We start from the raw sequence: 17,723 nt of genomic DNA on the forward strand, positions 1-17,723 counted from the left end.
GCCTTGCTCGGTTAACCCGAGCGCGCCCGAACGTCATCATGACGCTGTCGGATTCTCGCGAGACTCGGATTCTATCGCGAGACTCGGATTCTATATAAGGAGCCGCGCGTCGCCGCCATTTTCACACGTGCATTGAGATTGATAGTGAGAGGACGTGGCTGGCGTCCTCTCCATTTAGATTATAAGAGAGAGAGATTTACTGGAGCTTAGGACTAGGAGGAGTACTGTAGAAGTGTAGAGAGTGCAGAGAGTTTACTAGTGAGTGACCACCAGACAGTGCAGTTTATTTAATATATCCGTTCTCTGCCTGAAAAAAGCGATACACACAGTGACTCAGTCACATACCATATCTGTGTGCACTGCTCAGGCTTAGCCCAGTGTGCTGCATCATCTATATATATTATATATCTGTCTGACTGCTCAGCTCACACAGCTTATAATTGTGGGGGAGACTGGGGAGCACTGCAGTGCCAGTTATAGGTTATAGCAGGAGCCAGGAGTACATAATATTATATAGTGAGTGACCACCAGACAGTGCAGTTTATTTAATATATCCGTTCTCTGCCTGAAAAAAGCGATACACACAGTGACTCAGTCACATACCATATCTGTGTGCACTGCTCAGGCTCAGCCCAGTGTGCTGCATCATCTATATATATTATATATCTGTCTGACTGCTCAGCTCACACAGCTTATAATTGTGGGGGAGACTGGGGAGCACTGCAGTGCCAGTTATAGGTTATAGCAGGAGCCAGGAGTACATAATATTATATTAAAATTAAACAGTGCACACTTTTGCTGCAGGAGTGCCACTGCCAGTGTGACTGACCAGTGACCTGACCACACTGACCACCAGTATAGTTAGTAGTATACTTATATTGTGATTGCCTGAAAAAGTTAAACACTCGTCGTGTGACTTCACTTGTGTGTTGTTGTTTTTTTATTCTATAAAAATAAAACTCATTCTGCTGACAGACAGTGTCCAGCAGGTCCGTCATTATATAATATATAATATATACCTGTCCGGCTGCAGTAGTGATATATATATATTTTTTATATCATTTATCATCCAGTCGCAGCAGACACAGTACGGTAGTTCACGGCTGTGGCTACCTCTGTGTCTGCACTCGGCAGGCAGTCCGTCCATAATTGTATACCACCTAACCGTGGTTTTTTTTTCTTTCTTCTTTATACATACATAGTTACATAGACATCTCTTTATCAACCAGTCTATATTAGCAGCAGACACAGTACAGTACGGTAGTTCACGGCTGTGGCTACCTCTGTGTCTGCACTCGGCAGGCAGTCCGTCCATAATTGTATACCACCTAACCGTGGTTTTTTTTTCTTTCTTCTTTATACATACATAGTTACATAGACATCTCTTTATCAACCAGTCTATATTAGCAGCAGACACAGTACAGTACGGTAGTTCACGGCTGTGGCTACCTCTGTGTCTGCACTCGGCAGGCAGTCCGTCCATAATTGTATACCACCTAACCGTGTTTTTTTTTTCTTTCTTCTTTATACATACATAGTTACATAGACATCTCTTTATCAACCAGTCTATATTAGCAGCAGACACAGTACAGTACGGTAGTTCACGGCTGTGGCTACCTCTGTGTCTGCACTCGGCAGGCAGTCCGTCCATAATTGTATACCACCTAACCGTGGTTTTTTTTTCTTTCTTCTTTATACATACATAGTTACATAGACATCTCTTTATCAACCAGTCTATATTAGCAGCAGACACAGTACAGTACGGTAGTTCACGGCTGTGGCTACCTCTGTGTCTGCACTCGGCAGGCAGTCCGTCCATAATTGTATACCACCTAACCGTGGTTTTTTTTTCTTTCTTCTTTATACATACATAGTTACATAGACATCTCTTTATCAACCAGTCTATATTAGCAGCAGACACAGTACAGTACGGTAGTTCACGGCTGTGGCTACCTCTGTGTCTGCACTCGTCAGGCAGTCCATCCATAATTGTATACCACCTAACCGTGGTTTTTTTTTCTTTCTTCTTTATACATACATAGTTACATAGACATCTCTTTATCAACCAGTCTATATTAGCAGCAGACACAGTACAGTACGGTAGTTCACGGCTGTGGCTACCTCTGTGTCTGCACTCGGCAGGCAGTCCGTCCATAATTGTATACCACCTAACCGTGGTTTTTTTTTCTTTCTTCTTTATACATACATAGTTACATAGACATCTCTTTATCAACCAGTCTATATTAGCAGCAGACACAGTACAGTACGGTAGTTCACGGCTGTGGCTACCTCTGTGTCTGCACTCAGCAGGCAGTCCGTCCATAATTGTATACCACCTAACCGTGGTTTTTTTTTCTTTCTTCTTTATACATACATACTACTACGACATCTCTTTATCAACCAGTCTATATTATTAGCAGCAGACACAGTACAGTACGGTAGTTCACGGCTGTGGCTACCTCTGTGTCTGCACTCGGCAGGCAGTCCGTCCATAATTGTATACCACCTAACCGTGGTTTTTTTTTCTTTCTTCTTTATACATACATAGTTACATAGACATCTCTTTATCAACCAGTCTATATTAGCAGCAGACACAGTACAGTACGGTAGTTCACGGCTGTGGCTACCTCTGTGTCTGCACTCGGCAGGCAGTCCATAATTGTATACTAGTATCCATCTCCATTGTTTACCTGAGGTGCCTTTTAGTTGTGCCTATTAAAATATGGAGAACAAAAATGTTGAGGTTCCAAAATTAGGGAAAGATCAAGATCCACTTCCACCTCGTGCTGAAGCTGCTGCCACTAGTCATGGCCGAGACGATGAAATGCCAGCAACGTCGTCTGCCAAGGCCGATGCCCAATGTCATAGTACAGAGCATGTCAAATCCAAAACACCAAATATCAGAAAAAAAAGGACTCCAAAACCTAAAATAAAATTGTCGGAGGAGAAGCGTAAACTTGCCAATATGCCATTTACGACACGGAGTGGCAAGGAACGGCTGAGGCCCTGGCCTATGTTCATGGCTAGTGGTTCAGCTTCACATGAGGATGGAAGCACTCAGCCTCTCGCTAGAAAAATGAAAAGACCCAAGCTGGCAAAAGCAGCACAGCAAAGAACTGTGCATTCTTCGAAATCCCAAATCCACAAGGAGAGTCCAATTGTGTCGGTTGCGATGCCTGACCTTCCCAACACTGGACGTGAAGAGCATGCGCCTTCCACCATTTGCACGCCCCCTGCAAGTGCTGGAAGGAGCACCCGCAGTCCAGTTCCTGATAGTCAGATTGAAGATGTCAGTGTTGAAGTACACCAGGATGAGGAGGATATGGGTGTTGCTGGCGCTGGGAAGGAAATTGACCAGGAGGATTCTGATGGTGAGGTGGTTTGTTTAAGTCAGGCACCCGGGGAGACACCTGTTGTCCGTGGGAGGAATATGGCCGTTGACATGCCAGGTGAAAATACCAAAAAAATCAGCTCTTCGGTGTGGAGGTATTTCACCAGAAATGCGGACAACAGGTGTCAAGCCGTGTGTTCCCTTTGTCAAGCTGTAATAAGTAGGGGTAAGGACGTTAACCACCTCGGAACATCCTCCCTTATACGTCACCTGCAGCGCATTCATAATAAGTCAGTGACAAGTTCAAAAACTTTGGGTGACAGCGGAAGCAGTCCACTGACCAGTAAATCCCTTCCTCTTGTAACCAAGCTCACGCAAACCACCCCACCAACTCCCTCAGTGTCAATTTCCTCCTTCCCCAGGAATGCCAATAGTCCTGCAGGCCATGTCACTGGCAATTCTGACGATTCCTCTCCTGCCTGGGATTCCTCCGATGCATCCTTGCGTGTAACGCCTACTGCTGCTGGCGCTGCTGTTGTTGCTGCTGGGAGTCGATGGTCATCCCAGAGGGGAAGTCGTAAGCCCACTTGTACTACTTCCAGTAAGCAATTGACTGTTCAACAGTCCTTTGCGAGGAAGATGAAATATCACAGCAGTCATCCTGCTGCAAAGCGGATAACTGAGGCCTTGACAACTATGTTGGTGTTAGACGTGCGTCCGGTATCCGCCGTTAGTTCACAGGGAACTAGACAATTTATTGAGGCAGTGTGCCCCCGTTACCAAATACCATCTAGGTTCCACTTCTCTAGGCAGGCGATACCGAGAATGTACACGGACGTCAGAAAAAGACTCACCAGTGTCCTAAAAAATGCAGTTGTACCCAATGTCCACTTAACCACGGACATGTGGACAAGTGGAGCAGGGCAGGGTCAGGACTATATGACTGTGACAGCCCACTGGGTAGATGTATGGACTCCCGCTGCAAGAACAGCAGCGGCGGCACCAGTAGCAGCATCTCGCAAACGCCAACTCTTTCCTAGGCAGGCTACGCTTTGTATCACCGCTTTCCAGAATACGCACACAGCTGAAAACCTCTTACGGCAACTGAGGAAGATCATCGCGGAATGGCTTACCCCAATTGGACTCTCCTGTGGATTTGTGGCATCGGACAACGCCAGCAATATTGTGTGTGCATTAAATATGGGCAAATTCCAGCACGTCCCATGTTTTGCACATACCTTGAATTTGGTGGTGCAGAATTTTTTAAAAAACGACAGGGGCGTGCAAGAGATGCTGTCGGTGGCCAGAAGAATTGCGGGACACTTTCGGCGTACAGGCACCACGTACAGAAGACTGGAGCACCACCAAAAACTACTGAACCTGCCCTGCCATCATCTGAAGCAAGAAGTGGTAACGAGGTGGAATTCAACCCTCTATATGCTTCAGAGGTTGGAGGAGCAGCAAAAGGCCATTCAAGCCTATACAATTGAGCACGATATAGTAGGTGGAATGCACCTGTCTCAAGCGCAGTGGAGAATGATTTCAACGTTGTGCAAGGTTCTGATGCCCTTTGAACTTGCCACACGTGAAGTCAGTTCAGACACTGCCAGCCTGAGTCAGGTCATTCCCCTCATCAGGCTTTTGCAGAAGAAGCTGGAGACATTGAAGGAGGAGCTAACACGGAGCGATTCCGCTAGGCATGTGGGACTTGTGGATGGAGCCCTTAATTCGCTTAACAAGGATTCACGGGTGGTCAATCTGTTGAAATCAGAGCACTACATTTTGGCCACCGTGCTCGATCCTAGATTTAAAGCCTACCTTGGATCTCTCTTTCCGGCAGACACAAGTCTGCTGGGGTTGAAAGACCTGCTGGTGACAAAATTGTCAAGTCAAGCGGAACGCGACCTGTCAACATCTCCTCCTTCACATTCTCCCGCAACTGGGGGTGCGAGGAAAAGGCTCAGAATTCCGAGCCCACCCGCTGGCGGTGATGCAGGGCAGTCTGGAGCGACTGCTGATGCTGACATCTGGTCCGGACTGAAGGACCTGACAACGATTACGGACATGTCGTCTACTGTCACTGCATATGATTCTCTCAACATTGATAGAATGGTGGAGGATTATATGAGTGACCGCATCCAAGTAGGCACGTCACACAGTCCGTACTTATACTGGCAGGAAAAAGAGGCAATTTGGAGGCCCTTGCACAAACTGGCTTTATTCTACCTAAGTTGCCCTCCCACAAGTGTGTACTCCGAAAGAGTGTTTAGTGCCGCCGCTCACCTTGTCAGCAATCGGCGTACGAGGTTACATCCAGAAAATGTGGAGAAGATGATGTTCATTAAAATGAATTATAATCAATTCCTCCGCGGAGACATTGACCAGCAGCAATTGCCTCCACAAAGTACACAGGGAGCTGAGATGGTGGATTCCAGTGGGGACGAATTGATAATCTGTGAGGAGGGGGATGTACACGGTGATATATCGGAGGGTGATGATGAGGTGGACATCTTGCCTCTGTAGAGCCAGTTTGTGCAAGGAGAGATTAATTGTTTCTTTTTTGGGGGGGGTCCAAACCAACCCGTCATATCAGTCACAGTCATGTGGCAGACCCTGTCACTGAAATGATGGGTTGGTTAAAGTGTGCATGTCCTGTTTTGTTTATACAACATAAGGGTGGGTGGGAGGGCCCAAGGACAATTCCATCTTGCACCTCTTTTTTCTTTTCTTTTTCTTTGCATCATGTGCTGATTGGGGAGGGTTTTTTGGAAGGGACATCCTGCGTGACATTGCAGTGCCACTCCTAAATGGGCCCGGTGTTTGTGTCGGCCACTAGGGTCGCTAATCTTACTCACACAGTCAGCTACCTCATTGCGCCTCTTTTTTTCTTTGCGTCATGTGCTGTTTGGGGAGGGTTTTTTGGAAGGGACATCCTGCGTGACACTGCAGTGCCACTCCTAGATGGGCCCGGTGTTTGTGTCGGCCACTAGGGTCGCTAATCTTACTCACACAGCTACCTCATTGCGCCTCTTTTTTTCTTTGCGTCATGTGCTGTTTGGGGAGGGTTTTTTGGAAGGGCCATCCTGCGTGACACTGCAGTGCCACTCCTAGATGGGCCCGGTGTTTGTGTCAGCCACTAGGGTCGCTAATCTTACTCACACAGCTACCTCATTGCGCCTCTTTTTTTCTTTGCGTCATGTGCTGTTTGGGGAGGGTTTTTTGGAAGGGACATCCTGCGTGACACTGCAGTGCCACTCCTAGATGGGCCCGGTGTTTGTGTCGGCCACTAGGGTCGCTTATCTTACTCACACAGCGACCTCGGTGCAAATTTTAGGACTAAAAATAATATTGTGAGGTGTGAGGTATTCAGAATAGACTGAAAATGAGTGTAAATTATGGTTTCTGAGGTTAATAATACTTTGGGATCAAAATGACCCCCAAATTCTATGATTTAAGCTGTTTTTTAGTGTTTTTTGAAAAAAACACCCGAATCCAAAACACACCCGAATCCGACAAAAAAAATTCGGTGAGGTTTTGCCAAAACGCGTTCGAACCCAAAACACGGCCGCGGAACCGAACCCAAAACCAAAACACAAAACCCGAAAAATTTCAGGCGCTCATCTCTAATAATAATGATAATAATAATAATAATAATAATAATAATATTTACACTCAGATCAAACAAATGATCAATGGTACAAATAATTACCACAGCTCCTGACCAGAAGACACTCTTGAAGTTTTTGGCACTGCCATGTGCGGTTCATGATGAAGCTCACCATGTAAACTGTTGGGCTCATTTTATAACAGTCACATGATACAGTATATTATTACACCACACATAAATTAAATCCAGGTTAAAGAATATATAGACTAATAGTAGGCAACACACATTACATAAGAGAACAATTGGCAGCCTAACTATTTGATTATTTAACATGAGCTAATTATACTGTGTCAGCCGGAGAGAGTAACATACAATAGCACAACAGATAGACAGACAGACAATTCAACAACTTAATATCAGGTCATCCACAATATAGTCTCTAAACACACAATAAACGTAATTGCACACTGCTGGCTAAGTATGCGATCTGTAGCTGATAAGCTACAATGGGCTAATGCCATCTTCAGCTGGCGCTAGTTGCGGGGGCCAATCTCTGGAATGCTTCGCGTTCTGAGCTTGGTAAATCCGACAGCATTGCATCTCCCATAGCAACCAATGGGGGCTGCAACTGTTGTCAGAAATTGAGAGATAGCAGCAGTTTTCTCTGATACCTTTCTGTGATACATGCAGGTACCCCCCAAAATATTTATTGATAAATGGGCCCCTAAGAGAGGAGGGGGCTCGTGTGCAGGCTCCATGCAGGCCCCTCCTCTCTGGAAGCGCAGTAGACGCTGGCTTTGTGAGTCTACTGCGTATGTGCAGGTCTCCAGGAACATGGCGTCTGTGTCCTGTTCCCAAGGACTTCTCTACTGCTCAGATCACTAGGAATATGGCTGCTGTGTCATTTTTACCTGTGATTTCTGCTGCTCTGTAGCGCCGCGCCACCGGCCAGCGTCGGTCTCTGGAGACAGCGGAGAGGTAAGTATATATGGGCTCATGGTGTGTAGTGTGGTTCCCCCAGGACCCATTTGCAAAGTACACCCGTCACTCCTATAGATACATTTGCGGAGAGTCCGGGATCGGTATGAAATACCTCCAATCAAAATCCCGACGTTCAAAATCCCGACACCAACTGACCGATGGTCAAAATCCCGACAAGGTCAAAATCCCGACATGGACAAAATACCGACAGTTAAAATACTGACAAGGTCAAAATACCGACATGTAAAATGACGACAGGTCAAAATACCGACATGCGTTTTTTGTTGTTTTTTTGTGTGTATGTCGACATAAGTCAACATGGACACCATATAAAGTGTACCGCGTCCCCTAGCATGGCTCGCTGCGCTCGCCATGCTTCGGGCACGGTTCCTCGCTGCACTCGGCACACTATTATATTCCCCCTCCAGGTCCACTGGGATGGTAAAGTATGAACAAGTCGGTTTCAATGAAAAAAATCATGAAAAACTCATGTCGGTATTTTGACCTGTCTGCATTTTACATGTCGGTATTTTGACCTTGTCGGTATTTTAAATGTCGGGATTTTGTCCATGTCGGGATTTTGACCATCGGTCAATTGGTGTCGGGATTTTGAACGTCGGGATTTTGAACGTCGGGATTTTGATTGGAGGTAAACTGACTGCATCCCGAGAGTCCATACCAACTACCACTTTAGCACTACCCGCCCCTTTAAAAAAATGATGTCAGTTTTCTAGATAGTTGGTTTTCCATCTACTGAAACTGCAGCTGCGAGGCGCACACTGCAGCTTTGTAACTACCCATGCGGCGTCCCAGGCAGTTGCAGAGTGTGCGCCACCTGCTCTGGAGGTTCCTCGATCTGCTGTCTCGCACATGTGGCGCCGTTTGGTTTTTCAGTTCTAGTGCAATGTGCCGGCCCTCATGCATGCTTAGAAAAGCAAAACGGGGCCTTTGAAGCTTTTAATAGTTACTTCCCCGGCCCCTCAAGACAGTTTTCATCCAATGTTAATATTTACACCCTTAGGTAGATGCTTCCCAATAAAATGAGAGGTTGTAACATGATTCCTGTCAGCTCAAAGTGGTGTAGCATAAACGCTTTAAGGAACATGCTAATAAATGCATCACCTCTACCCTTTATAACATAGCTGTAAGTTTGTTCTGCAAAATACAATCAGTTTTCTACTTCTCTGCAAACTTAGCCTCCCTCCACCCAACTCCCCCATCAAACTTATTCGTAAACACCATCATTTTGCTCTGTAGACTGTAGCTCTGTGCAATTTGGAGAACATCAAGAAGCACAACTCTACCAAAGAGAAATTAGCGATGCGCCATGGCTGTGTCTCACTTCATAAACGATTATTGACTATTATTTTCACATTTACATTCAAGCACAAAACACAAATTAAGATTTTGAGGTTAGTGTCCCATTAACGCTGAGGACACTCAGTGGGAGTATGACCTGAAAAGTTACCGCTGCCCGCTCTGTGTATGTGGCCAAGTGTAAAAGCGATCACTCCTGGTGATTAGGCCGTCCGATGGCATGTGGCCACTATGGTTTAGAACACCGGTTAAGTCTTTATTTTTCTTCGGTATGAGTCCCACTTGTCAGTAATGTTTGGAAATGAAGTTTCGTCTTATGATTGTCTCTCTTTATTTCCATTGTCTCTAGGTGACCTACAAGGGTGGAAAAGAGCAGCTGGTCAGAATTAGGAATCCTTGGGGACAAGTGGAATGGACTGGACCCTGGAGTGATGAGTGATTATTACACTTACTTGCGGCTTTCTCCTAGGAGCATAGAGTTGTAGCATAGCTGTAGTTCCACGGAATATTCTGTAGAGGGCAGTGTAGAGGTCTTAAGCACAGCCCCAACCCATACCTACCTTCCTGTTGGGGATACCCAAGGAAAAAGAGGGGAGGGACGTGAAAGCAAGCATGGCATTAACACCCACCCCCTGACCCACTCACTGGCCAGTGATGGCATTTTTGTTAGTGGGGTACAGTGTCTTGATGACGCATTTTGCAACACTAGAAATTTAAGCGGGTTCCAGGATAGTGACCTACTCCCACAGAATGTGCAAGCGGATTCTCCATAATGCGGGAGTCTCTTGGCCATTGTGGGGGAATAGCCGTATACAGTACTTACCATAATGTTTTAATGAAAAAAGAAAAAAAGTTGAGTAATTCAGTAATTATTATTATTACTACAGTACCACAATTATAATCGGCAGCTTCTTAGGAGTGTTGGTGTCATCACAGCCACCAACCTGGATAACAGGAACTAGTCGTCGTGTGACGCCGGCTGAGAGATGTCATATACTGTACAGTACAGTGTGTCAGTGGCTGATGCAGCGTCGGAACAGATTGTCCGGATGTGCTCCAATATTGCACGCACGGGACAAAATGGGTGTATTTGGCCACATGCATCTTGCTGTGCCGTCGCCCCTCTGTTCTGACTCTCAATCTGCTACTAGTCACCATTCTCAACGCACACCTACACCTGTACTTGACACATGGGCACGCCCTCATTGAACTTTACTTCTCTTTGCTTGGTTCCAGGGCATGTGCAGAGCAAAGTGTGAAAGTTACGCTCTGCAAACACCCAATGTGTGTAGAAAGAAATGTAAATGTAGAAAACGTAATGAGATAAATATAAGTACACTATAGATATGTTTAGTATTCCGTTTCACGTGTTTCTTTATTTCTAGGGCCCCAGAATGGAATTCCATCGATCCCAAGGAAAAGGCAGCTCTGGACAAACAGGCAAATGATGGGGAGTTTTGGTGAGGACATTTCTATTATCAGTGATCAGTGAGATGCCATACCTATAAATCATTGTCAGTTATTATTTCATTCCTGTGCACCCTAATATAGTAGGAGATGCTATGTACTTTCCTGCAATTGCAGCGTTTACACGGTTCTCTAAAAAAAATGTCTCTCTAATGCTTTGACCTTATCTCTGGGCACTTTCTCAGGACTTCCGTAGATCTGAAAACATTTTGAACACAGCAGTAGTTTTTGCACTTAAGTCCTTTGCTTACAGTATGTTTAATTCAAAGTATTTAGATTGGTGGGCTGCTACAGCCAATAATGCGCACAATGGGGGGAATTCAATTGTTTGAAAAGTCGGCTGGGTGTCTGTTTTTTCCTGTCTATTAGATTGAAAAATCAGTTGGGTGTCTGTTTTTTCCTAACAATTGAATACCCCCCAATGTGTCAAGGGTTCCCAAACTGTCTTCAATCACAGCGTCCTAGAGCGTCAGCCTTTATTTTTCAAAGCACCCCTAGGCCACAAGTTCCTTAATGAGAAATTCAGCCAAAATGTTTACATTAAATTGTTCTTATCTATTATCATTAGATAATTATGTGGTAGTGGAAATGGTTGCGCTTCATTTTGCGCACTGATGTTATGACGGGCAGCAATCAGCACTGGTTTTACCAATCACATTGATCATAAATAATTTGACCTGGTCCTGGACCACCAACACGTGGCACAGAATGCCACAGCACCCAGCCTGGGAACAGCTGCAATATGTGTCTTTATTAAATCCCATTCCTTGTTTCAATTCACTGGCTTTAAGATTTAGTTGTGTGAATGGGTCTCAGTTGTGAAGTTTGTTTGGCCATGTATACTCATTTTAGTTCTCAAATACACCCACTTTCTTGTGTTTTAGTACACTGCATTATTGGGCTAAGTATTTGCTTCTATTTTCTTGAATTTATTTTTTGGGATAATATAATTAGAAATGTTTAAGCTCTTTAATGTAATGGTTTTAGTTTCCGGCTTAATCCCCCTTCCTACCTCTTCTAAGACAGATTAATAGCCTACTTATTCGCTGACTGGGCTATGATAAATCTCACTAATGTTGGGACAGCCATGGGTCCCAACACACCCCTTATAAACACATCCCAACTCTACCAATATAAACCTTTGCTCCTTGCATGTGGCATTACTTTCCCAACACTATTGGCACTGGTGCTATGACCAGAATTACTTATTATGGTTTTGTGTCTCTGTTTGTTATATCTATCTATCTATCTATCTATCTATCTATCTATCTATCTATCTATCTATATATATATGGAAAATTGGAGGCATGTTTTACCGGATGCTCCATATCTCTCTAATGATGTGATGTTTAGCAGAAATGTAATTTAGCTCTGTGTAACTCTCTGATGATGTCATGTGTTTCAGGATGGCCTACTCTGACTTTATAAAACAATATTCCAAGCTAGAGATCTGTAACCTAACTCCTGATACCTTGACTGGCAATGACCAGCAGAAGTGGAATATAACTCTATTTGGTAGCAACTGGGTCCGTGGGTCCTCGGCAGGCGGATGCCTCAACTACCCAGGTAACTAAACAAATAGTATGGGATCTATGGTCAGTGACTGACGTCCATGGCAAATTCTGCATCTTCTTCCTAATTTATGATATAATAAAATACATTAGAAGTAATAAAAGGAAATTAAACACGTATGGGTATTTTGATAATGCAGCTAAGCACCGTGGCCAGTGTACTAATCAGTGATGCTAATGATAATGTGGATGATTGCATTGATGAGGAACTGACGGTGTGGGTAAGTACTAATATGGGTGGGCTGCATGTGTGAGGGACACAAGGGTATAAAACATGGTCTTGTACGTGGCTGAGATACCAATGGGTTAACGTGGCTAAGGAGCTAATGGATGGAACTAATATTAATGTGGATGGGCTACCATGGTTAAGGAACTAATTGTAAGCTAATGTTAGTGTATGAGGGCCATATAAAAAAAGACCAATGGTAGAGAATAAGATATCGTGCATGGAATATATGGATAAGGAACTGATGGATGGAGCTAAAGGTAATATTTTGGCTTTATGACTGTCTCTTTAGTAATTATAGGCGTACAATGCAACAATCGTATTAACTTTTACACTGTTGCCTTTATTTTTACTTAAGGAACATCATAAATCTTAGCACAACATTTCAGGAATAAGAGCTAACCCTTTATTAGGTGTTTATCTTACATGGGTATTGGGTATATACTGTACTTCTTTTTATATATACTGCGACAATGATAAATGCAAAACTAGTATTCAGGTTTGTAGCTTTCTTTAAATGTGATCAGATATAGTGATAATCAGAGTAGTAGCCAAGGTTCGCACAAATCTTACTTCCCAGCAGATCCCAAATTTTTTTATTTATTCTCCGATCAAGAGCCTTTATGTTTGTGCATGGTAAATTGTGAAGAATGGCGTAGTCCCAACTTTTAATCATATATATAGTGTAAGAGTTGCCTGTTTCAATTCACAAAAGTCAGTAGCCGGTAGTCCATAACGTTATGCACAAATATATTTCTCTACAGGAACATTTTGGACCAACCCCCAGTTCCGAATTAAGCTGGAAGAGCCCGACGATGACCATGACGGAGCCGCACATGAACCCTGCTGTACTGCGATTGTAGGCCTCATGCAGAAGAATCGGAGACGGCAGAAGAAATTAGGAGAGGACTTGCTGACTATTGGCTACACTTTGTACAAGGTTAGCATTGCCTTGCATACTCAGACAATTGCACCCCTAGTTTCAGACAGGGACCACCTTCTTCTGCCCCAGGTGATAAAATCAAACCTTCGGTGGAGGACCTGATGTTGCAGAGTGAACCATGGGCTGGGCAGACTGTAAAAGTAACCCCCCTCCCCTCCAAGCCACAGAAGGAAGCTCTGAACTTTGGGTTTTCTAAAGTATATTTTTGTAACTGGATAACTTAGACAATTTTGGCAGAAATTGATTGTATACACGGTGGACCTGCCGGTCAGGAATTTTTGTAACGAGATCAGAATTAGAAATCCGGGTGTAGGATTAAAAAGAGAAGGTTGTAATTAGGATTTATTCTCTGTGCCAATAAACGATGTCTGACATTACAGTTTGTATTGAATGAGGTCTTAAAAGTTAAACATTTCTGTTTTGCAGGTTCCAAAAGAGGTACGTTGGTTTTGAAGAGGGCTACAGTGCTTTCCAGTATTATTGCTTTTTCTGTTTTTCATGTGGAACTCAGAGATCCTTCATGGATTATAATGGTCTTCTATGGCTGCTTCGTGGACAGTGACACCTCCGATAGCCATGTAACAAAACAATCTGTAGTATGAATTGCAGCAATTTCTGTAATCTGTTTCCAGTAATATGCACTAGATGGAGACTCATAGTAGCAGAAGAAACCACACTGAGTTATCTACCTATAACTTCAAGTCTCTTGTACTGATTTCCAAAATGATATATCTTGTGGCAGTGGTTCCATTGCAAGGTGCCCTACCAAGGAGCACTTGCAATGCAGAGGTGCCATGGTTTGATGGTTCAAGGCCAAATCTGATTATTTATGGTCAATGTCATGAGCACAACCTGTGCTGGTGGCTGCCACTCATAAAATATGTGGACAACCAGAAGCGCAACCCTGTCCACCAGCACATAACTGACCCTATGGTCGTAGGTAAGCACAAGTTACTTAATTTAAGAATTTTGTTGAATTTCCCAATAAAAATCTTTTGATCATAGGGGGTGCCATGAAAAAACCAAAACACTGATACGCTTGTCTAGAGCACCATGATTCAAGAATGTTTGGGAACCACTCTGTTGGGTATACTCTAGGGACACTTTAAGTAGACAAGAGCAAAATATTTGCTCAGAGAAAGAAAAGTTCCATGACATTCCACTGCAAAAATAGGGATATTTAAACGAGAATGCAACACAAAACTAAAAATTACACTTTGGGTAGAATTAGGGGGTCTACTATGTTATGCCGGCTGTTGGGATCCCAGCGCCGAGCATACCGGTGCCGGGATCCTGACCACTGGCATGCCGGCAGCAGGGCGACTGCAAAAGAGCCCATGCTGGCTCGCTGCGCTCGCCACGCTGCGGGCACAATGGCGCGATACGCATACCACGCTATTTATTCTCCCTCCAGAGGTGTCGTGGACACCCCAAGAGGGAGAATAGTTGTCTGTATGCCGGCTGTCGGGATCCCGACAGCCGGCATATCGAATGCCTCCCGAATTAGGTGTGATAAATGAATCAAGAAAATCTTACTTAACTGTATAAACCTAATATTTGGTGGTCCCCCCAATGCCTTTAATGGTCCCAAGCATGAGATCCTGTCTTCTGATGGTCACAGCAGGAGATCCTCTCTCCTTATGGTCACAAGCTGAAAATCTGCTCTCCTAATGGTCTTGAGCAGGAGATCCTTCACTCCTAATGGCCCCAAGCAGCAGATCCTCTCTCCTAATGGTCAAAAGCAGGAAGTCCTCTCTCTTAATGGTTCCAAGCAGGATATCCTCTCTCCTAATGGTCCCAAGCAGGAGATCCTCTCTCTAATGGTCACAAGCAGGAGATCCTCTCTCCTAATGATTGCATGCAGCAAAAAATCTCTCCTAATGGTCACAAGCAGGAAACCATCTCTCCTAATGGTTCCAAGCAGGAGCTCCTCTCCCCTAATGGTCCCAAGCAGGAGATCCTGTCCTCTAATGGTCCCAAGCAGGGGATACTCTCTCGAATGGTCCCAAGCAAGATGGTCCCAAGCAAGATATCCTCTCTCTAATGGTCACAAGCAGGAGATCCTCTCCCCTAATGGTCCCAAGCAGGAGATCCTGTCCTCTAATGGTCCCAAGCAGGGGATACTCTCTCGAATGGTCCCAAGCAAGATGGTCCCAAGCAAGATATCCTCTCTCTAATGGTCACAAGCAGGAGATCCTCTCTCCTAATGGTCCCAAGCAGGAGATCCTCTCTCTAATGGTCACAAGCAGGAAATCCTCTCTTCTAATAATTGCATGCAGCAGATCCTCTCTCCTAATGGTCCCAAGCATGGGAGATTCTCTCTAATAGTCACAAGGAAGAGATCCTTGCCCCTAATGGTCCCAAGCAGCAGATCACCTCTCCTAATGTTCCCAAGCAGCAGATTACCTCTCCTAATGGTCCCACGCAGGAGAACTTCTCCCCTAATGGTCCCAAGCAAGAGATCCTCTTTCTAATGGTCCCAAGCAAGAGATCCTTTCTCTCCAAGACTCACTTTTTAACTGCTAGAGTGGTTGTCGAAGCTCCTGCACTCTATAAGTGGTCTATTTACTAAGCCTTGGATGGCGATAAAGTGGATGGAAATAAAGTCCCAGCCAATCAGCTCCTAACTGACATTTTTCAAACCCAGCCTGTGACATGCCAGGTAGTTGCTGATTGGCTGGGACTTTATCTACGTGAACTTTATCACTATCCAAGGCTTAGTAAATAGCACCCAAAGTCTACTATTTGGATGATGGGTAAGTTCATTTTCAATTTGAAACCACAATTTCAGTTTGAAAATTCCTGTCTGAGTAGAAGGGGGCCTTTTGCTTCCAAAACTAATTTCTTTTTAGTTTTGGGTCAAATTATCCTTCAACGCAGCATTACTTCCCTGTTCTATGACAGATCGCAGAAAACCACCACCCAGTACAATTCTATGAGTATGTTATTTGGAGAGTAAGAGGAAACCCATGCAAACATGGGGAGAGCATAGATAGAGCCTTGCATATTATTATAATATTGATCCTTTTCTTTCTCATATTAATCTTTCATCAGCTTCAGAACCAAACGGATGTCAACATCAGCAAAGATTTTTTCCAGAAGAATCAATCAGTTGCACGCTCTGATGCCTACATCAACACACGCGAGGTCTCCAAACGTCTGAAGCTACCGGTCGGAGATTATCTGATTGTACCATCCACTTTCGAACCCTTCAAAGCTGGTGACTTCTGTCTTCGAGTCTTCTCAGAGAAAGCGGCCAAATCTTTGTAGGTATCAGTGACTGTACATGGGCTTTCCACAGGTGGGGGAAGTTCTACCCTAAGTCCCGCCCAAATTGGTTGGTGCTTTTCAGCATTTTTCCATAAATCATCTGAAATATCATTTCCTTAACATGCTTACGGGAATATTTATAAAAAATAATTGCATGAGATCCCCTGAAAACACCCATTTTTGGAGACTACGGGGTACCGTAGCTGTTATTGGAGATATCTGCTTCGGTCCCCAGTTTTTGATTGTAAAAGCAGCCATCAGAGGTTCCTATAGCGGCTGCTAAAATGAAGAATTTACTAAGTTATTCTGGAGCTTACTAGCTAACCCTATTTTGGGCTGGCGTTAGCCATTAGGATACATTGTGCAAAATTTGCGATGATAGGGATCCATAGGCAATGGCTGCTTGCACATGCAGGGTCTGATGGCTGTAAACGCGCAGTAGCGCATCCAGGTTCCAAGCATGGAAGCAAAGTGATTGTATTAACGCTCTCTGGGGGTCATTCCGAGTTGATCGCTCGCTGCCAATTTTCGCAGCGCAGCGATCAGGTTTCTAGCGTGCATGCTTATGCACCGCAATGCGCACGTGCGTTGTACGGGTACAAAGCGGATCGTTGCTGAGTGATGGTTTTAACAAAGAATCCATTCGCACAGCCGATGGCAAGGAGGAGTGGTAGGGAAAACGCAGGCATGTCCGGCCGTTTGGAGGGTGGGTATCTGACGTCAATTCCGGCACCAAAAACACTGAAGTGATCGCAAGGGCTGAGTAAGTCCAGCGCTACTCAGAAACTGCACAAACTGTTTTTGCAGGCGCTCAGCTGCGCGTTCGCACACTTGCAAAGCAAAAATACACTCCCCCGTGGGAGGCGACTATGCGTTTGCACGGCTGCTAAAAGTAGCTAGCGAGCGATCAACTCGGAATGACCCCCTCTGTACGGTATGCAGTTAAAATACCGTTTGTCGGGATCCTGGCTGTCTCAATACAGACGCCAGAATCCCAACATCGGTAGTAT

At 44.6% G+C, this 17,723-nt stretch overlaps 1 protein-coding gene across 1 annotated transcript in view; it reads left to right on the forward strand.

Moving 5' to 3' along the window:
• The window catches only part of LOC134910695 (calpain-8-like), a 92,527-nt gene that overhangs the window by 53,594 nt on the left and 21,210 nt on the right, over window positions 1–17,723 (forward strand). Inside the window, exons 7-12 of the mRNA XM_063919018.1 lie at window positions 9,586–9,671; window positions 10,622–10,696; window positions 12,109–12,269; window positions 13,265–13,440; window positions 13,870–13,881; window positions 16,498–16,709. Coding sequence (XP_063775088.1) covers window positions 9,586–9,671; window positions 10,622–10,696; window positions 12,109–12,269; window positions 13,265–13,440; window positions 13,870–13,881; window positions 16,498–16,709 — 722 coding nt within the window. The remainder of the gene's footprint in view (window positions 1–9,585; window positions 9,672–10,621; window positions 10,697–12,108; window positions 12,270–13,264; window positions 13,441–13,869; window positions 13,882–16,497; window positions 16,710–17,723) is intronic.

Source organism: Pseudophryne corroboree, chromosome 4 (genome assembly GCF_028390025.1).
Source record: "Pseudophryne corroboree isolate aPseCor3 chromosome 4, aPseCor3.hap2, whole genome shotgun sequence".
Taxonomy (NCBI): Eukaryota; Metazoa; Chordata; class Amphibia; order Anura; family Myobatrachidae; genus Pseudophryne; species Pseudophryne corroboree.